This window comes from Prosopis cineraria, unplaced genomic scaffold (genome assembly GCF_029017545.1).
Source record: "Prosopis cineraria cultivar Desert tree isolate PC_DT_omini unplaced genomic scaffold, ASM2901754v1 PC10, whole genome shotgun sequence".
Taxonomy (NCBI): Eukaryota; Viridiplantae; Streptophyta; class Magnoliopsida; order Fabales; family Fabaceae; genus Prosopis; species Prosopis cineraria.
Genome location: NW_026555341.1, coordinates 6152416 through 6174123, shown reverse-complemented (window position 1 = coordinate 6174123; position 21708 = coordinate 6152416). Strand labels below are relative to the sequence as shown.

At 33.9% G+C, this 21708-nt stretch overlaps 2 protein-coding genes, 1 long non-coding RNA gene and 1 other non-coding gene across 5 annotated transcripts; 2 read left to right on the top strand and 2 right to left on the bottom strand.

Moving 5' to 3' along the window:
* Window positions 1-256: 256 nt before the first annotated feature.
* LOC129321188 (uncharacterized) lies at window positions 257-1243 on the bottom strand. Its single transcript, XM_054966870.1, has 2 exons — window positions 759-1243; window positions 257-656 (listed from the first exon to the last, which is right to left on the bottom strand). The coding sequence occupies exons 1-2, from the start codon at window positions 1081-1083 to the stop codon at window positions 505-507; spliced, it is 477 nt and encodes a 158-aa protein (XP_054822845.1). The 5' UTR covers window positions 1084-1243; the 3' UTR covers window positions 257-504.
* Window positions 1244-9725: 8482 nt separating this feature from the next.
* On the bottom strand, window positions 9726-11904 carry LOC129321843 (uncharacterized). 2 transcript variants are annotated; one of them, XR_008596114.1, is made up of 4 exons: window positions 11204-11904; window positions 10686-10858; window positions 10356-10568; window positions 9726-10120 (listed from the first exon to the last, which is right to left on the bottom strand). It is a non-coding gene; the product is annotated as an uncharacterized LOC129321843 (long non-coding RNA). The 2 variants fall into 2 exon arrangements; XR_008596115.1 differs by having other exon boundaries at window positions 10686-10855.
* A 227-nt stretch (window positions 11905-12131) lies between these two features.
* On the top strand, window positions 12132-15860 carry LOC129321842 (methylsterol monooxygenase 1-1-like). The gene is made up of 5 exons (XM_054967769.1): window positions 12132-12665; window positions 13039-13361; window positions 14783-14930; window positions 15027-15059; window positions 15228-15860. The coding sequence occupies exons 1-5, from the start codon at window positions 12336-12338 to the stop codon at window positions 15303-15305; spliced, it is 912 nt and encodes a 303-aa protein (XP_054823744.1). The 5' UTR covers window positions 12132-12335; the 3' UTR covers window positions 15306-15860.
* A 324-nt stretch (window positions 15861-16184) lies between these two features.
* On the top strand, window positions 16185-16257 carry TRNAK-CUU (transfer RNA lysine (anticodon CUU)). Its single transcript has one exon. It is a non-coding gene; the product is annotated as a tRNA-Lys (tRNA).
* Window positions 16258-21708: the final 5451 nt, after the last annotated feature.

Below are 21708 nucleotides of genomic sequence, written 5' to 3'. Positions count from 1 at the left end.
ACGATCTCATCATGCAATGCTACCTACACGAGTTTCATGCATAAATCAAAATAAATGGTTATATTAATTTAGCTCCTGTTTGGTTGTTAAAAATAAAAGGAAAGTAATGAAATGAATTAAAAAAAAAGAAAATGATTAAAATGTGAAGGGATAGGTAAATTAAACCATATTTATAAAAAAAATGATTATTTAATTTATGAGTTGTTTGAAAAGTGTTGTGATTTTTATATTTATGATATATAATATTGAAGGGTGAGGCAATTTAATTCATTTTTCTTTTATTTATTTTTTAATAGATTTCATTTGCATATTTTCTATCAACCAAACGCAGCTTATATCAAACCGGGCAATCACGTGGCTTATGATGTACCAGGCCAAAAGTAGATTAATGGTTCAAGTCTTCAAGACCATTCACAAAATGCTATGGGCATACCTTATAACAACTACTTAAGTTTCCCAGAATCAAAGGTAACTAGGACGTGTTGTTGGCCATTTTTGAGATAATTATAACGGGAGATGAACGAACAGCGCCAATGGAGAGGCAGGATCCATGGTCATGTTGGCTTCCTCGGAGCAAGACGAGAGAGTGGAGGGCTTTGAACACAGGAAGAAATTCCTCGATCCCAAGTTCTTCAACTTCACATCGGCTTTCAAACCTGCAACACCCCACAGGCCACAGACACAGGCGTACGTGGAAGACTGAATCGATGAATGTTATAATTAATCGAAGAAACAAGGAAGAGTAGCGAGAGCGTTACTTTGAAGCCAGAAGGGAGAGTAGTGGAGAGCATAGTGCTTGGGATCCTGAAGCTTCAAGAATGGCCTCCTCTTCTCTCGGTGGTAAATTGCCAGGGCAGCCTTGATGAGGTCGGCGACGGTATCGTCAGGAGATATGAGCACCTGCACCGGACCTAGGCTGTTCTCGATGGTTACGTTCATCAGGACCTTGGTGAGTCGGAGGGAATCGGTGGCGAGGGAGGACGGCGCCGGAAGGGGGAGAATGAGAGAGATGCCGGCAGATAAGGGAGCGCAGGGAGGGTTGCCGGAGACTTTACGACGGTGACGTGGAAATGGAAAAGACATGTTGAGAAGGATGAATATTTTTGTGTTAGCGAGAGAATGAGTTGGTATGTTATGGTGCCGGCAACGCGTTTCTGAGAAGTGGCGCTCGGAGTTATGCAAGAGAGGGGGTGGAGGATTCCCCTCTTAAAAGTTACATAGCAGAGGAGAGGAAGCTTCTTGGAAGGTGGGTGAAGGCTTCCTGGTGCTAAGTGGGCTCTCACTTGAAACTATGAAACAAATTACGTTCCCACATCGTCAGAGCTCTCACAATTATTTGCATCTTAATGTCGTACGATCCTCATGGGACGGCAGAAATACGTTCTTTTTTTTTTTTTAAGAAAATCATTTATATAATAAAATACTCCCCATACTTATATATAAAATATTTTTTAAAAGTTTATTTTATCTATAAATATAAAAGGCGGCAATGATTTTTTTAAATAATTAAATAATTTTATTCTCATTTTAAAAAATAAAATAAATTATTAATTGTATATTTTTTTTACTATCATCATGATATTAACTATGATATTATGAGGGGTAAAAAAGGAAAATTATTATATTTTTATTTGAATTTAATTAAATAACAAATTTTTATTAGTATGCAAAATTTGGTTCAAAATACTTTATATACAGAGACAGAGAGAGTATGAGATAACATTATTGTGAATGGATTTCAATCAATCAAATATAAAATACAACAACAACAACAGGTCTCATTTCACTAAGTGAGGTCAATTATATAAATTATATAATATCATTGTACATTTGTTTCATTAACTTTGTTTACAAATTATGACTTATGATCATTATTATTTATTTTTTAAAATTCCTGTCGCGCATGAAAAAGGTTTCTAGTTTTCTGAAATTTTTAAAATTGGTTAGTTATAGAAGTGATCGATCCTTTATCAATATTTAATTAAAATAAATATTAATATTTTATAAAAGTCATTGACATTTCAGACTTGTTACAGTTTATCACTGTATGCGTGCGCCTTATATACAAATATGAGTTCAATTATCTGAGATGTATAAATTTTTGTAAAGTTGGCTTTTAAAAAAATAAAAAGAATATTTTATATTTTCTGAAAAATATAATCCTAAACCCCCTAAAGAAAATTTTACTGAAAATTCATATGTTTCAATTTTAGAAAATTTGAACCTACATCAGATATAAGCCAAGTGTGAATTCACCGAATTGTCCCGTTTGAAATTTGTTTACTTGGATGTCATTCAAATGACGTGAGGAGTGCTCTGGAGGGCCCAAATCCTTAACATAAGTTGGTGTAACCCAATCTTAGGCCCAGAAAGATTATGCGCGGGTCTGTCCATCAGGCGGTATATTAATAATAAAGAAAATAATTTTTTTAATTTAAGTGTGATAATAGGATATCAAGTGATAGTAAGGCAAGGAAAATATACTTATAGAAATTATTAATTAAAATATCTTAATTAATAATATTTTTAAAAGTTTAATAAATGATAAAACACAAGTTATAATGTAACACATATATCATCCCATCTAATGAAATAAAATTTATTTTGTTGTCCGTTGCCAACATGTTTTTGTTCCCATGAATATAAATGCGTTTACAGAGAAAATGAATAGTAAGATGTTTCCAATTACTGAGGACTTGGGTTGTACGTGTATTGGAGAAATACAAGAAGGAAGGAGACTCACATCAACAGGCTTTTCAATGTGGAATGCTTGTAACATAATACAATATTAAATTTTTTATTATATATATTATTCTACATAATTAGAATGGTTATAACTATGTTGGTTATAACTATTTTATTTTTTATTATTATTTTATTTTTTGATAGATTTTTATTTTATTATGATAAATCTTAATAGATCTTTTTCCCTTGTATAGATATGCTCATATTGAACTTTATAAATTAAGTCACTATTTTTACAAATTGTATTATAGTGTCAAAGCATGTGAACTTTTTTTATCATTGTTTTCCTCTTTGTTTTATTTCGTGTTTTTTGAAACCTTATGGCTTTTAGATCCATAGTTTGACCTTCCATTATTACAACTATTCTAGATGCTTCTGTATTTGATGATGGAACTACTTAATCCTCATTTTCTCCAACCTCTTTGTCCTTCACTCAAGATCAATACAATAGGCTTTTTGCTCTTGTGCAGGCCCCTACACCTATTGTTTCACAAATTCCTTTGGCATAAGTTAATTTGTGACTGCTTATCCTTCTTTCAAATACTTTGTTCTCTTTGTTTTTGCTTCCTTTGAGCCTAAGAAATATAATTAGGTAGTGAAATAACCTAAATGAAGGAAAGCTATGCAATCTAAAATTTATGCCCTTGAGCAAAATAATATGTGAATTCTAACTAAATTCCCTATAGGAAAACATTCCTTTAGTTGCCAATGGGTGTTTAAAAAAAGTTTAAGGCTTATAGTTCTCTTAACAGGTATAAAGTCTGTTTGGTCGCTAAAGGTTATACACAAATTGAGAAGATCAGCTACTTTAATTCTTTTTTATCTATAACTAAACTAACCACAATTCATTTAGTTTTAGCATTAACAGCTGCCAACTCTTGGCTCTTGGAGTAGTTAAATGTCAATAACACCTTCCTTTATGGTGACTTGGGTAAAGAGGTCTATATGGCTCTTCCTCTTGATTTTAATTCTCCATTACCCAATGCTATTTGCAAATTTCATAAGTCTCTTTATGGTTTAAAGCAAGTCATCCACCAATAGTTTGCTAAACTAACATTTGCTCTTACTTTTTATGGTTATCTCCAGTCTAAAGCTAAGTATTATTTATTTATCAAAAAGACTTATTCTTCATTTACAGCGTTATTGGTTTATGTTGACAACATTATCTTGGCTATCAATGATTCTATGAAAATTGTTAATATTAAAATTTTCATTGATTAGTCTATTAGAATGAAGGATTTAGGTTAACTTCGCTATTTTTTTAGTCTGGAAATAGCTTGAACATCCTTTGGTATATATGTTTGCCAATGAAAATTTACTTTAGACATTTTTTTGATTATGGTTATTTTGCTTGCAAATCAGCCTCTACCCTTATAGATAGGTTTGCCAAACTCTCTAAAGATGATAGTACTTCTATTAATGATCCATTGACTTATCAATGTCTCATTGATTGTCTCTTATATTTGACAATCACTCGCCTCAAAATTGTTTTTGTTGGCCAACAATTGTCTCAGTTTATGTTTGATCTGTATAGTACTCATTATCAAGCTACTTATTGTGTTATTCATTATCTTAAGTTCTCTCTAGGTAATGGCTCATTTTTCTCTCCAGCTACTCATTGTGTTCTTCACAATAAGCTTTTAAACATAAAAGTTCACTATTCATGTTAATTATCTGTACTTCCTTAATCATTAGCAATCTCAAAGTACAAGTATTCATTAATTTCAAAGAAAGCTCAAAAGGTACATCCCAACAATTTAAAATAAGAGCTTCTAAAAATTTAAAGCATCTAACAAAATCCACATGACTCTTATCAATAAGAGTCAAATCTTTAATAAGAAAGTCATGTGGAATAAGTATTAAGATCTCCTCATCAAGCTTAACATCAAAATCACAAAAATTAGGCTTCACAGTTGGAATCTCTTCTTGACATCCACTACTCTTCCATAAATTAGTTTCAAGTTCATTATCGTCTTCTACATTATATATATTCTCATGCAATTCCCTATCCTTAGCTTTCTTACAATAATTTTCATCAAAGATCAATGGGAAAATATGATGGCAATCATTCTGTTGCTTTATCTTTTCAATATCTTCTAACATTTGGCTCACACAGACTCTAATATTTTTAGCACTTGACTCAACACTAGTGATCAAGTCCTTTTGTAAATTTGAAAGTTTCCTTGATGAATCCACAAGGTCCTCAAATAATCTTTCTAAGCAAGACTCCTCCCAATACTCTCAGGCAATTTCCTCAACATGTAGACAAGAGTAAAAAGGTGATGTCATTTTATTTGAATGATAATCTAAATGAAGATTCCAAGACTCATATTTTTCTAGACTTCAACTAGGACTAAAAGAATTATCAAAATAAGTTTTGCTTTTAGTGAAATCATCCTCATATAGTTAGAGGATCTGTCAAAGTGACAATGCTCACAAGAATGACTTTGTACTCAATAAACATAAGTGGAGCCATAATATTGAGAAGAATTAATACATGGAGTATAACTAGCATTCAAATGCATATTGTATTACCTCCTTTTATTTAAACATCTCTTACAAGCAATCAATTCATCTTGTATTGAAGATAAGGAATTCATTTCTTTCTTAATATTAAAGCCACTTGAAATCCATTTTTTAAACTTTTTTTCTTTTTTTTTTCAAACGCAGAGAATACTATCACAAATCAAAAGAGAAATAAGAACACAAATAAACAACTTGAACATGATATTAACAAGACCTAAACTTAAGCTACTATTGCTCTATCAATTCAAACTAAGAAAATCAAAGCAAACTAAACAAAACAACAACTCAGAAGAAAAAGAAAAGAAATCATAATTGTGGCTAATGACAAATCAAAGTCGATCCTACAGAGAATTAAATAAATTAACAAATAAGCATTAAATTCTTAATCTCATTAAAGTTTAGCAAGCAACTTATAGTGATGAATAATTTAAATTAAAAATAAAAAATGTAAATGAGCAACTAAGATTTTGAAACACTCTAAAGTCAAAAAATGACTAAGAAAGCATCCTAGAATTCTAATCCTTCATTTACTCCATTGTACTCAACTTAATAATTAAATTTATTTTAATTTCAATTTTAAGGGTTAGGACACTAAAATTAATCTTGAATATCTTTCGATTATCTAACATCATACTTAATTCTAACCCAAAAATTTCTTGCCAAAATTAGATTAAGAGCATTAAGTTTAAATCCCTTCTAACCACTTAGATCTTTTAGGTACATTCCTATTTTAAAGGTAAGTTAACTATAATTAATCTTGAGCATTCAATTTCAATAGTCCAAACAAAAATTCTTTTTTCAAGTTTATTATATTTCTCCAAATCATCACTTAATAGTGGCCAATCATCAAGCAACACAAATAAAAACTAAAATTAAAACATAAAACATCTATTTATCATAAAGTAATCGATAAATCAAGATACAACTGAAGCAAATGAGTTTATAGGACTCTACAGTATTAAGGTTTAGCCATATATAGCTAAATACACTCTTAAAATAATAGAATAATGAGACAAAATCAGATACATATGAGAAAGAAAGAGAAAAGTGAAGAAAAACTTAACAAAAACGTAGAGGGTAATGAGTTATCGTGTTCCCAAGTTTCAAAATCGCCTCTAGACCTTCAAAGAACAAAAAAAATGAAGCCTTTCTCAAAAAATCTTAGTTTCTCTCTTTTATCAGACAAAAAAACTGAAACTATGCATTTTAGTGTGAAATCCGTTGTAGCGAGCTCTATTTCTAATTCAAAATTTGTCTTATAATATTGATCTACTATAGCTGGTGATCACTAAAATCTAATTTCCTCATAAGAATTATTATATTTTTCTTCCTCCATATCTTCCAAGCTTTTACAAAGGTTCTTAAAATTAAAATGCATCAAATAAACAAAAAAAATTACTATAAAATAAAAAAATAAAATATTTACAAGACAAGTTAACTAACATCAAAACAAACACTAAACACAAAAATAATTAATAAAAAATAACTAGATGACTCTCCAATGAAGTAATAAAACTTCTCAAAATATATAAAAATATAGAGAGTCATTAACTCTGATGTCAAATTGAAAGATTTCTTTGAGTTTAATTAGGCCAATTATATTGATTCTCACTGCTCCATTACTAACTTTTGTGTTTTTCTTAACAAAACTTTAGTTTTGTGGCGCTAAAAAAAACAATCCACTGTCTCTCGTTCCTCTTCCAAGATTGAATAAAGAGCTCTTGATTTTGTGACTTGTGAGTTACAATGATTGCTATTTTTGTTACAAGACATTTATATCTCTCATCTTTCTCCTGCATTGGTCTTCTGTGGTAATCAATTTTCTCTTCATACTATCTCTAATCCTACATTTTATGAGTGTACTAAGCATGTTGAACTAGATTATCATCTTGTTTGTGATAAGCTTCAAGCTGGCATCATTTATTTTCTTCTTATTCGCTCTAAGGACAAATTGCTGGCACCTATACCAAACCTCTTAGAGCTACTCCCATTAATAATCTCTCGTCTAAGTTGAGAATGTGAGACATATATTTTTCAACTTGTAAGGGGTAATATAGGACAATATTAAATTTTTGATTGTATATATTACTTTGTATAATTACGATTGTTATAACTAATTTGGTTATAACTATTTTATTTTTTTTATTATTTTATTTTTTGATATATTTTTATTCCATTCTCTTATAGATTATTTTTTCTTGTATAAATATATCTCATATTGAAATTAATAAAAAAATTCACTATTTTCACAAAATTATATTAAATTGATAAATGTCATTGACATTCTTTAAATCGCACCTTGTGCAGTGCAATAATTAAAGTTTACTATTACAAATTAACCGTTGGAACTACCTTTCCCATCATTTAAAAAATAATAATTCTGCTATGAATATTATAATTATTGTGGATGCCCATAATATCCAATTTTCCATATTCATCCTATATTGAATGACATTATACCCATAATCCCTTAATTGAAATGTTTCTAGTTTTTATTTTATATCAATTGTACAACTATATTGTCTCATTCCCTTCTTTTATGTACTTGTAATTCTTGAGGTTAGTCTCTAATATTAGAGTATTAGAGTCGAAATAGAGGTGATGTATATATACTCGTGACAACCTAAATGAATAAAAGTCACTACTCCTTTACTCTTCAATTCTCTCTTGTTTTCTTCACCCCCATTATTCTAATGTTCTTTCATCTTGTTATCTTCTCTCATCTCAATCTCCTATCCCTTCCAGTTTCATAACACTTGGATTTTTTTTTTTTAGAATGAGTTAAACTTACTTAGATTTTGTGGACGAAGTATTGTTGCTTAATGAAAAGAAAACCACATATAAACACAAATGCAAATACAATTACATAAACAAGATCCATGCTTGCAAGAAGGCCTCGATTTTACAATTAAATTTCTTGTAATATATAATACAATTTTTTTTGAGCAAAATATATAATACAATTGAAAATTGAAGATGTAGGGAATTTGAAGAGCTTCTAAGCTTAAATTTTTCCTATTACTTTTAATACTAACAATTGTTTAACTGCTGAAACAACTCCTATGTTTAGGATGGGATTTAACAGAGCCATCCTAAACAAGTTATTTTAAATTTCCGTCAGCTTTAGCAATTACTTTTGTTAGATATTTTTTGGCCAATCGAGTACTTTATTACATTCTCCAACTCCATAATATATACTCTCTCCGTTAAAAAATATAAGGCATTTTTTAAAAGATTAGATGTTAAAAAATAAAAAATATTTTTAATATTTTAAGGTGTAATCATTATTTAAAAAAATGCTCCTATTAAATAAATTACTTTATATTTATTTTAGGTGAAGCACCTTCTTAAATAAGAGTAAATATAGAAGTAACTATTTTATTGAGATGAGATTCAATTAAAAATACTTTACATTTTTTAATAAAAAGAGTATATATATATAGCTATATTAATGAATAATTCATTTATGACACATATTTTACTGAATAATTTGGAATTAACTAAAAGAAAGGAAAATGGAGGCTTACATGCCAGAAAGCATTAAAACTAATTAAGTGTTCCAACATTTACAACAGAGTTGCTAAAAACCTTTATTAAAAAAAAAAAAAGAGCTGCTAAAAACAAATCACATTTCGAGGTTTGCTATCCAAATCGATCATGGCATCTTCCTAGCTTTTTTAACTCGGTGACACTGGCCATGACTTATACACCCTGTTTTTTAATCATCATAACGAGTTTGCAGAATAATTTTGACTTCAAATATGGGGAAAGAAACGATTTTTACGGAATTAAGCCCAACTTTTCTCACATCTGGCGGGCTGTGGGCGTCAGCAAGACACTTTTTTATGGTATGACAGGATTAATTATAAAATTGAAAATTACAATATTCACCGAAAAATAAAAATTATAATTGTTAAAACAAAAGTCCAGCTACAAGTCAACCCGAAAAGGCTTAGCAATAAAAACTCTTACGCAGTTAAGATTTTTTTTTTTTTCATACTTATAATTTCCTTACACTATATCAACATAAGAGATGTAACAAATTGCATCTTTTCCTCAAGCCTATACAATAGATGAAAAAATGTGAGTGTATTTGTCTTATAAAAGGTCCTTACAAACACTAACTTAAATGGGAGGAAATCCTTCCCAATGCATGCTAATATTTTGACAATTTAAGGAATTCAAACCATCCAATATTATAGGAACTGTCAAAGTCAGACTGGTGAGAAATATCGGCATGAAATCAGAGGATGATGGTTTAGTCTAGAAATGTCCATAGTTGGAGTGAATGTTAAAACATTAAAATGGAGATCATGTGAGATGGGATGGTGCGGGCGCATGAAAGGCAAGGCAAGGGGCCAAAAAGACGGTGACAAATCTCCGAAAGGAAAATCAGAGACCACCAAACCAGACAGCGATCCAAATGAAATTAATTAGCATTCATTGATGCCCACTGCATGGTTTTACAAAACGACATATTTACGTTATGGGAACCACTCGAGATCATTTGTATTGAAGAAATACTTGTACGGTGTTCAATTGTAACACGTCTACGCACATGATATTTCATACGCCCGCTTATGTCTCTTGCCTTCTCGAAGTCTTGTTACTTTGCATGCCACAAGGCAATCCCTCGTGTATACTAAAAATTATTGATATATTAATGATCTTAATGATAGCAAAAATCTTCCCTTTTCCAAGTGCGCACTCCGGTTTATTTATTTACCGACAAGATGGTGTCATAAATTAAAACCAAAACTCTCCAAATGCTTCTCAATTGGTCGTCAATTCCATTGCCCAACAATCTGTCTTCAGTATCTTCGCGTTTCGCTCATATCCAAACTGGGTCCTAAAATAGAAAAATAGTTTAATATCAGTCAAGGGTATGCCCCTAATTACTGGAATTCATGTGATTACCTTCGTTGACCAGGAAAACGAAGAATGAATGAATGCAGGATGGCATTTGTGGTCAAAAGAAGCACGTTATATCATTTGAAAGCGACGGTGAAAACGTTGAAACCAAGTCAAAAAGAGATGGCATATATAGATAGATATATGCAAAGAAACAAACAAGCAAGACCCACATTGTAATTTTTACTCTGCCACTTTTTCATGTATATCGGATCAGCCTTCGTTTAAAGCCGCTTTTGCCAAAGCAGCCAGCATGGCCATCAACAGTCACCGATCAATATTGCTAGCTGCACTGATCTGCAATGGATGATTATTGCTTTTGGCATAATAGAGGTCAGGACACTCGATGCATTTTGAAGTCCGCATGCAAATCAGTTCGCACCATCCTGTGTGTCACACACTAACACTGTTTCAAATCCCTCACAGTCACAGTCACAGATACGACATCCACAAAGCCAAAGGTGACAACTTTTTCTTCCAATGGGGATATTTAGTCCACTTACCAAATCATTTGCCCCAATCACATCATCATCGCCGCACACATCACTCATCACTGTGGGGGCTCCGCACTCTTGACCTCAATATCATCTCACTCCTCACCCTTCTCACTCTCATCATTTCTCTCCCCGCATTTGCACATACGTATCCATACAAGTCTCTGCTATTAATTCGGCTGCTGTAAATATGGATACGTACTTTGTAATGTGTCTCACAATGGTCAGTTGGAAATTGGAACAAGGAAAAATCTGCAGAAACATTATGTGTGTGTGCATAATACGAATGGCTATGATGAATAAACAATGAGTAGGAGCACAGTTTTGGCATTATAATACGCTCATAATGAGGTGATATATGGAGGGATATGAGTCAAATGAAAGATATTCAAGTAGATATGATAGATTCCAGAGGTGCATAAAATTGAATAATCTAGGGATCAGATGAGTGATAACACATAGCAGGCAACAGCGTGAGTGGAGTAAATGATTAAAAGAGGTGATGTTGCGAAGCTAAAGGTGCTTACTCGCTTAATTATGGTTGCTAAGTCATGCTTCTGATCTCGTCAAGCTGGTCTTCCATTGGACTCTCCACGAAACGACCCCGATGGCCCTTTCCATGACAACGACGTCCATCACATCTCTTGCTCAATATTAACAAGCATCCAAAATATGCCTTCATCCTTAACGTCCTTTAATTCTTTTCTGTTTAGGATACCCTTCAACTCCACTTCCTCTCAACTTTTCCAATCACCACCGCTCTCTTTTCAACCTCTGGCTTTCCTATTTTTGCGGCTCTCCCATGTTTAAGCGTTGCGAAATTGAATAAAATAAATAAACATCAGCTATAGCTAAGAGCAATATTTCTAAACTTGTTTACCAACTTCATAGTAATACCATTTATTGGATACCCAAATTGATTTTATGAGTCAAATAGTGAGTTATCCATGATTAACTCAGAGGTCATTTATATTTGTGATTTACATATTCACCCCTTCAATTGTTGGCCAAACAGGATTAAGTCAATTAACCACGGAGCCATATGATGAAGGAGAATAGCTGATCTAATAGCTTTCATCCCTCCAAAACCAACATCATTGTCCGGCTTTGCCATCAAGTGGCCAACGTCATCTCCATATCAACTAATTACCCCCTCCCTTCCACACCTACTTCCTATTTTGTTTCAAAATAATTTTTGTTGTTCTAGAAATCCAAAACTTTGGTTAACTTTTTTCCTGTACTAGCCCTATCTCCTCATTTAACAACTTACATATGTAGTAATATTTTGTATTAATATAAAATTTCAAGTTAGAAATTCAGAATCACAAGGCCGGGAAAAAAATCAGTAGTGGATTAGACTCGAGAGTACTAAGCAAGCAGGCACAAAGTGGGGCATGATTGATAAATTGCTTACCCGTTGGAGTTGGAGGTAATCAGGGCGAGTGAGAGTAGAAATTGGATATAAAAGGGGCGTTAGGCGTTTGAAAATTCCCGCAAATAATTGTGAACCAGGAACGCGCATCACAGCTTCCAGCCAGCGAGCCGCCCCTCTTCTCTTCCACTAGACTCGTCTCCCCTTCTCCTCCATCCACCCAAATTCAATTTTGTCTCATCGCCTCCGATAATCTCTCCGAGCCATTGCTTTTGTTTCCCGTCGACATGCTGCCTTACCACTCTTTGCAGGAAGCCGAGGCGGCTCTCCGCCGCAACCTCACCTTGTCCGAGACTCTCTGGTTCAATTACTCTGCCCGCAAGTCCGATTACTTTCTTTATTGTCATAACATACTCTTCCTCTTCCTCATTTTCTCCGTCGTCCCTCTCCCTCTCTTCTTCCTGGAGATCAAGCGCTTAGCCGGCTTCGACAAATACAAGATTCAACCCAAGGTTCGTCTGTCCTTGGATGAAATGCTTAGGTGCTACAAGGATGTCATGCGCATGTTCCTTCTCGTGGTTGGACCTCTGCAACTCGTCTCATATCCCTCCATCAAGGTATGTTTTGTGGCAAATTGCTAAATTGCTCGACTGCGGTTGATTCAGCTTAAAATCTTCATGAATCCGATTCTTTGCGTATGTATCGATTCCCAATTTCTTTTGCACATATCGGATTTAGAAGATCTCTGTTACCAACCCAAAATGTAGTATGATGTATCTCCAATCATATCCGGATGATAATCTGTCCAGCATTTTATTTCAATGCAATTAGTTATATAAGTTCAGAGCCTATTTGAATTCCTCCCAAGTTTTAGAGAAAGCCGGCGGAATCCGATATCCGGATCTTGGACATGGCTTACTTCAATTAGATATCACATTATGGAATGACTAACGGTTTTGAACTGAACAACCTACTTCGATTTGTTATCAGATGATTAGAATTCGGACAGGGCTGCCATTGCCATCTGGATGGGAGATTCTTTCACAGCTGGCGGTGTATTTTATGATAGAGGACTATACCAATTACTGGATCCACAGGTTTCTGCATGGTAAATGGGGATACGAGAAGATTCATCGAGTCCACCATGAATACACAGCTCCCATTGGATTTGCGGCACCCTACGCTCATTGGGCGGAGATATTGATCCTTGGAATTCCATCTTTTCTGGGGCCAGCTATTGTTCCTGGGCACATGATTACATTCTGGTTGTGGATAGCATTACGGCAGATTGAAGCCATTGACACTCACAGCGGGTAAGGCCCAATATTCCGCATCTTTCTCACTATTTGCTCTGCTCGTTTTTCCCCAAAATATGCCGACCTTAGAGTTTCTTTCATCCCTTGCCATTCCTAAATAAAGTTCTATTTAAAGCATTAACACCCTCCCCCCCCCCCCAACAAAAAAAAAAAAAAAAACGAGAAGAAGAAAAACAGAAAACACCCACACAGAGAGAGAGAGAGAGAGAGAGAGAGAGAGTCTGTATATGGCACTGGTGGCACTGGCACTTTGGACGGGAGAAATCTCCAAATGATAGTTGCTTCAGTCTTTTTTCCCCCTGGTATCGTAATTTTGTAATTTTTTCTTCAGCAAAAATTAGAAATGCTGGAGGAATTTATAATTTTTTAACATTAAAAGTTAATATACAAATTTACACTTCTAAAATGGTTGACTAGTGTTGTTTTGCTGGAGGAATTTATAATTTTTTACCATTGAAAGTCAATATACAAATTTACACTTCTAAAATGGTTGACTAGTGTTGTTTCGCTGGAAACCTGTGGATTCTGGCATTTGCTGGAAACCTGCACGTTGTTATTAAAACAGTGCAAAAAAATCCTCTTTTAAAATTTGATGGATCTCATCTCCTGAAGTTCAGCGGTCCTAGCTAGTTCTAAATTCTACATATTAGGTTTAAAAAAACAAAAATTATTTTTCCTACCGCTTATAAGATGTCTTTTAGCACCACCGTGATTTTATTGTTCGAGTGCTATTTCCAATTTTGCCGATTTTGTCACATGTATGGTGTGTTTTAGTTCCACACCCTAAAGAGGAGTTAATAGTGGTCCTCAACATTGTTTTGGCAAAGATGCGATTGCAATCACAGCACCAGGACAATTTTCTTTTTGAACTTCTGTCTCCGTATTGCAATTCCAGTAAGAGTGTTATGGAAGAATTATATCATCTGACATCATCTTCATTTTCTGTTAATAATTATTTCCTTTGGAGACTGCAGTTTATCAGGTTTTGAGGTTATTTGAAAGTAGGCTTTTTGCGAGATATTAGTGTAATCTTTCTTCCACTGCGCATGATAATTTTTATCAGCTAGAGAAATGAAGTTTTCTGGGGATCATCATCTGAACAAAATAAAATAGATAAATGCGAAGCTTAGTTGTAATTCTCTTGGAATAATGAAGTCCTTGCAATTCAGCCAATAGCTGGATAGCTAAATTTTAATGCAATAAATGGCGAGTTTTGCTGCAATGGAAAGGAATTTGGTGGATAAACATTTGTTTGTAACTGTTTTCTCTACTCATCCGAAGGAATTTATGAGTTATGACTTCTTCTTTGCCTCAAGAGCAGCATACCTTCTCATCCGCAGATATTCTTCCTACTTTTAGGTCCCTATGCTTCTTTAATTTCTCAGTCGCTGACCTTTTTATATTGTTTTTCTCGTCAGGTATGACTTCCCCTGGAGTCTTACAAAGTACATTCCATTTTATGGTGGCGCAGAGTATCACGATTACCATCATTACGTTGGAGGACATTGCCAAAGCAATTTCGCTTCAGTTTTCACGTACTGTGATTACATCTATGGAACTGACAAGGTTGGAACACGAATCGGGAATTCTTCTGCGATATAAATAACTTCATAGTCTTTCAAGACGTTAAGTCATGCTGAGATAATTCTTTTGTTGTCACAGGGTTATAGGCATCAGAAGAAAATCCTTCAGAAGGTAAATATTTGCATCTTAGTCAATTTTATAAAAATCAGTCGCTTTCGTCCCAGTCAAGATTATTGTGCAGTAGATACTTTGATCAAAGATTATACTAGAAAGTAGCGACATTCTGCGGCAATTGTCATTTTTCTTTCCCTTAACCCTGCTTTTGGCAATGTGCTCTAGTTGAAGGAGGAGTGGACGAATGGCGTTGAACACAATGGAGGGGGGTCGTACAATAACCAAAATGACAAGTCTGACTGACCGTGGGACGGCATCAGCAGCTGAGGTGGTGCTTTCGAATCTTTGATTTGGTGAGGGACATATGTGCCAGTGGAAAAATAGATGTCTTCAGTAGCTTCAGATGGTTGAGATTAGAATGGCGCTTCTGTTGTCTTTGACGGGGGTAGTAGAAATCGTGGTTTCGTTTGAGTAATAGGGAGGAATTTCTTCTGTAGTCAAGATATAGAATTCCAACTGTTTTCTTTTCTTCCTTCTGTTTTAGGTGGTTAGATCACCATTTTACATATGAACGGGAAGTGATTTAGGTGATTATGATGTACGTTTGTGTTTGCGGTTTCAAGCAAGGATGGGTAATGTAATGCAAGTTGTGGCGGGACATGGCGATCCAACGGGGGTTACCATAGGCTTCCACGATGTTTTGGGGAAGTCGAGTCATGGTTAATAGTGGTTGGAGGTGACCGGTGAAAGGACTCTGACCTATAATGCAGCGATGAGAGCTCTAAGTCAAACTTCCCTTTGTAGTTACATGAACTTGGAGTTATTATTGACGAGAACAATCTACATATGATTTGATGATTTATCATCTACATTTTTTTGCCGTTTACTTGTCCAGAAATTATTCTCATATCATAAAACCCATGTAAATAAAGGACAATGATAGAGAATTGCATGTTAAATTTTAGAATATAAATTATAAATTTATCATAATAAAATTATAAAATTAAAATATTAAGTTATAAATTTTTAAAATTTGACATTTAAAATTTAATTTAAATTAATCAATTCTTTTGAGATTTATTTATCATTATCTTTGTAAATAATTGTCCATGTCGTTGAAAGCTCAACAAAAGAAAAGCATATAAGATATTTTTATAATACGAATGAAAGAAAGCACCAAGTGCCCGTCTAGCTCAGTCGGTAGAGCGCAAGGCTCTTAACCTTGTGGTCGTGGGTTCGAGCCCCACGGTGGGCGATTTCTTGTTTTTTTAACTTTGTGCTTGATCTTGTAATAATTGAAAAGTATATTATGAGAAAGCAACTGAGGCTATTGTATTGGGAAGCCCAAAAGGGAGTGAAAGGGCCAGGAAGGCAGTGGGGATGGGGAAAGCCGAAAATGGATTCAGAAAACCTGGGGCAGGGAGGCAGCCCATAGGAGACGTGATCGATTGGGGCCGCCAATCATGTGCCTCGTCTCTCCAGATGTGGAAGCTAATCTCCTTCCGTTCTTTTTCAAGGCCTCGCCGTACACGTGGTCATCATCCCCCTCCCCTTCCCTTTCTCTCATTGCCTTCTCGCTATCCTTCCTCTGTTTTCCTTCCGCTCGTTGCTTCCTCCTTCCTTCCTTCCTTTACCCTTCCAAAATAGAATCGCGCGTCACGTGCGAATGTGTGTGATACGCCTCAAGGAGCGATGGAATATCTACCAAGGTATAAAACTACTCAAAAAATTATTCTTAACTTTTGATATCTTTAAATTAACACTAATATATAGGTATTTTTTAACTTCATTAAAGAGATCAATATTTCTCAATCTATTAAATTTTATTTTTATAACTTAATTGTCAAGGTTGGGCTAGTTTAACAAATTGAAAAATGTTGGTATAGTTTATAAAGTTAATAAATATTTATAATCTATTGTTGATTTAATAATACTATAAGTTCATGGAGAGAAGTTTTTGAGAATTTTTATACATTAACCCTGTATGTTATCATTTTCCTTTTCAACTACTTGAAAAATTAAATATACAGTGATATGAAATAAGTATACCTGTATTTGCATGTAATATATCCCCCCCGCACACACCCCCCAGTGTTTCGCTGCGTGTCACCCACCTTGGCTAACTCGTTCTCTTCTCATCCTCTATGCATAAAGATATGATTAGGATGTACAGTTTTCTATTCATGACTCAATGATTCCCCTTGATTACATATATAGACTTCATTGACTCGTGATAATTTTTTAGTATTTACAATCTTTGATACATTCATAATGATAGCGATTCAAAATTTCCGTTAAGATGGGGGAAAAACAAAAGTCTTTATAATGTCCCTAATGCATCCGAGCGGCTCAAATATCATTTCCCCATCGTATCGGATTCTTCACTTCTCAACTGCATGCGCCGTGCCGTATAGATTTTTAACTTCAACTAACCATATAAATAACCTGATTTACTAAGGATTGAAGATAATAAATTAAGTATAATAGAAGGAACTAGTTCCTTATGATATAATAAATTAATATTTAAATTTTTATTGAAAAATGTACTCGTATGTAATACCCGATTGTGTTTTAAATATGATTATTTTTAATAAGAATATAAATAGCCACAAGCAATAAAAAATAACTAAATTCGAAACGATTTAATTTGTCATGCAACACCACTTGCGACTCCCAAGTTACAGCCCGTCCATTTCTATTTGTATATTTGAAAGGGGAAAAAGAGAAAAAGGCGTAAATAACCGGTGACAAACTCGGGAAGCGACATGGTCTCTGGAGGTATGTAATAACAAACATTCATATAAATCAATCAAGTTTTTTTTTTTTTTTTGCAAGAAATGTAGTAATCTGAAAAGAATTTGGGTTGACCTCCTGCACCGTTTGGTACGCAAGAATTATGCGTGTCAAAGCGAGGAAAAGATATAAGTACAAGAGCGTGATGGAAGGACAGGCTTGCTTCAAAGCTTGAATGCTTAGGTTAGAAAATTACAGGTGAAAGAGCTAGCACGTGCTTGGAATATCGTTTGAAGAAAAAGTGAAAAACGTGTCTGCGTGAGGAAATTAATATCTACGTGAAGTGTACGCTGTGTTGTTGAAGATGGTTTTAGAGCAGTGAGTGAAAGCGGATGTTGAGGTGTCTGATATGTTGCAGTGCATTAGAGAGATCATGTTCTAGAGTTATGTGCAAAGGTACAGGTGAGTCCTTCCCTAGTTAAAGATCAACTAGATGGTTATATATATTGCTGTGGATTAAAAGGTTGTGATGCTGAGAATTCCTACCTCGGACAATTCAAATGCGAGACGTACCCTTGCCCTGGTTAGACACACCCAGAAAGACCAAAACAAAGAAACACACACATGCGTGTGTCAACTGTCAAGTGTCGACGAAACAGAGGTATCTTCGTCAACCTTGAAAACAACACGAACTTGAAGCAGAGTTTAGGAATCGGAATCAAATTATTAGATAGTTGAATTTGCTATTAAAATGACCAATTAACAGCAGAGGGATAGATTTCGTCCTTCTGTACACTTTTTTAAAAAGAAAATGGTAACAGGGTAAGCACAATAATGGGCAACATAGTTGTTGGTTGTGGTCATGGATTGGGTAAATAGTTGAACAGAAAGGTAGTTGACAATGGTATTGGTTGGCCTCGAAACCAGTATTTAGTATGGTGGGTTCTATGGTCTCCGAGGAAGCGGAACCCATTTGCCACTTCAATTAATGCATGGACCTATATGTGCTTAATTCGAAGCTCCTTTTGTTGTTTCCCACCATTACATAACAAAATATTCATAGCGGCAAAATATTCAAAATAATGAAAAGGAAATAACAATATATATAATTTTTGTATGTTACAGGAAAATTTTAAGCATCATTATCCATTTATCCTACACTCTGATAAGAACCTGCCGTCTTTAAAACTGAATTATACTAAACTAATTTAAATTTTGAGTTATGTGCAAATAATTTTTATGACATTTAATACTTGATAAATCTCCTAAACTTTTCATTAAATTTGCTTGGATATTAGTTCTTATTTTATTAATAGAGTATAATTTGTTTTGATTTGTGTATAACTCTTGTGTATGAACTTAATTTTATTATGCTACAATATTCTATAAGAAAAAAAAAATTGGACAGATGAATGGTAAGTAAGTGATTTGCGTAAGTGTGAAAATTTAAGAATATTCAATGTTAAGTTTTAAAAGACAAGAAATTATTCACATGCGAATCAAATTATAGAAAGGTTATAGACATGTATGAGTTAGCATGTATTTAACTTGCTTGTAGTGGGTGACATCGTGGCTATGGAAGGTGTTATAAACGACGATGAACATTATAGTTAAGTTGAAGCAAGAGTTAGGATCAAAGCCAATCTTAATACATTTTGCGCGAGACAGTTCTGTTTTAAAATCTTATCCAAAGTTTATATAAATTATTTTGCCGTCGTGATGATCATATACAATATCCTATCCGCAATGGCTAAATTTTAGAGGGACAATCGCAATGAGGATCTTTTAGAATAATTGTTTTGAAAAAAAAGATTAAAAGATTCTAATTCTAGATGCAAGACCTAGAGATTAAAATATAAATAATTAAAACTGAGAGTGAAGTGATAAGTACTTTTTTTTTTAGAGAAAAAAGTCAAACCATAATCGCTCGCCATTAGAAACCCTGCCTTTGGTGACCAATTGATTTGGTAATCGGTAAAGGTAGTCGGGAGTTTGAATCCATGACTTTTTTTAGTTACTTGAAAAGCTGTGATCACCAAATCATCAAACACACTTAATCATAATAGGCAAATCTATATATATATATATATATATATTACAGTAACCCAAATTTTTAAATCACTTTTATATTATAATATAATGATAACTTATTAATTTTTAAATGATATTTATTATTTTATTAGTTTTGACAATACAATTATAAATTGAAAGGTTTAAAAATTCATATATTTTATAACTTTTCACTTGTAAATTAATATTTAAATATTATTAAAATAACATTATTATTTATATAAGTAATTAATTTCGTTCCCAAACTACTTATTTCTTACCATAGAACAGTGGCTTGTTAATTCTTAAACCACATTTGTTATTTTATTACTCTTACTTGTTAATTTGATATAGTCAATTATAAATTAGGAGATTTAAAAATTCATGTACTTTACAAGTTTTTATTTATAAATCAATATTTAAACGTTGTTAACATAACATGTTAATACATTTAGTTTTCAAATCATTTATTTGTTATGATATAAGGAAGATTTATTAATTTTTGAAGACTTGCGCGATAGTTATTATATTATTGAACTAAAAGACGTCAATGCATTTGAAGCCCATTTGTTTTTAATTTTTTGTATTGTATTTCTTGACAATTCCCTTTCAATATATACTGACAAACAGCAAATGGGGCTCTGATTCTAAACGACGAAACCCTATAATCTTCACATCTTTAGGGGGAAAATGGGAACAGGTGATTTTAAAATATAGGGGGTCATCATGAGTCATCATCAAACGTATTGTAATTACGACAAGAACGCCGACTCAATACCATGATTCAATTTGCAATTATAAAAGCGTGTGCCCCTCGTGCCATGCTCTTTCCGAATCTCTTCATACATTGTGATCATTATGGTTTCCAGTATTTCCAATTTAATAAAATGTATAGTCCACTCTCATGCGCTCTTATCCAACGAAGGCCTCCAAATCAAAACTCTAAGTTCATGAGATAGGATCAGGAACCCGATGAACAGAAACAGATCACACGTCAGATAGGGGTCTAACTCAGCGGTTGACTCTGTTTTAGTAAAACTCCGTCGACTTTTGTTTGAAGCTTCACGGGAATGTCTTTCGTGTTATCTTAGGATCTCATTCTCTATCCCCACAGTTTTACTTGTGTTTGTGCCCTGTTTTTCTTTCCAACAGTTGTGTAACAGCTATTACCCATTGCTTTCAGTTTCGTTTTATGACTTTATCTCACACGAACATGCGTTTCCGGCACCTATTTTTGAATTTGGTGCATTTTATAAAACTCAATATACACATGCATATTATTTTTTATGAACCACAATTTTTGCCGTGATATTTAAAGATGGTCGTTCCGCAGCCTTGGCCTGGGCAGGAGCATGTGTCGCAGTCAACACTGTTTCATAGTCATAGGAACGGGTTTAGAATTCATTAAATTCCTAGGCTGCCCTTTAATGTCCACACATTCAATTCATCACATGATACAACAAATCACAAAAGGAAAGGCCCCCTGCCCCCTCCCATAATTATTTATTTATTTCTTTTAGAATAAAATACACACAACCAAAAGAAAAAGAGAAAGAAAGAAACGGACAAATCAAGCCTCCCCCACAATTAGACCCTTAAAAGAAAAAGATTATTGATTAACAAATTAGCCTTGAAAGTTTAAATGAACAAAATATTGAAAAAGATACAAAGGCGAGGAGGACTCCAAAACTAAACCCTCTCTGGGAGCGCGTGTTCTCCACTCTCCAATCGCCCTGAACTGGCGACCATTCTCGGCTCTTTGGTTTCGTACGTGGGACTCTGGCTCCAGTCTTACCTCGTTGGCTCTTTGTACCGCAGTTACCATCAACATCCCCAGCTATGTCCCCCACGCGCAGATAATCACCGCGTGAATGCGCGTTAACTTTCTCTGAGTATCGTCAACAGTGTCTGATCTCCCGAGTTC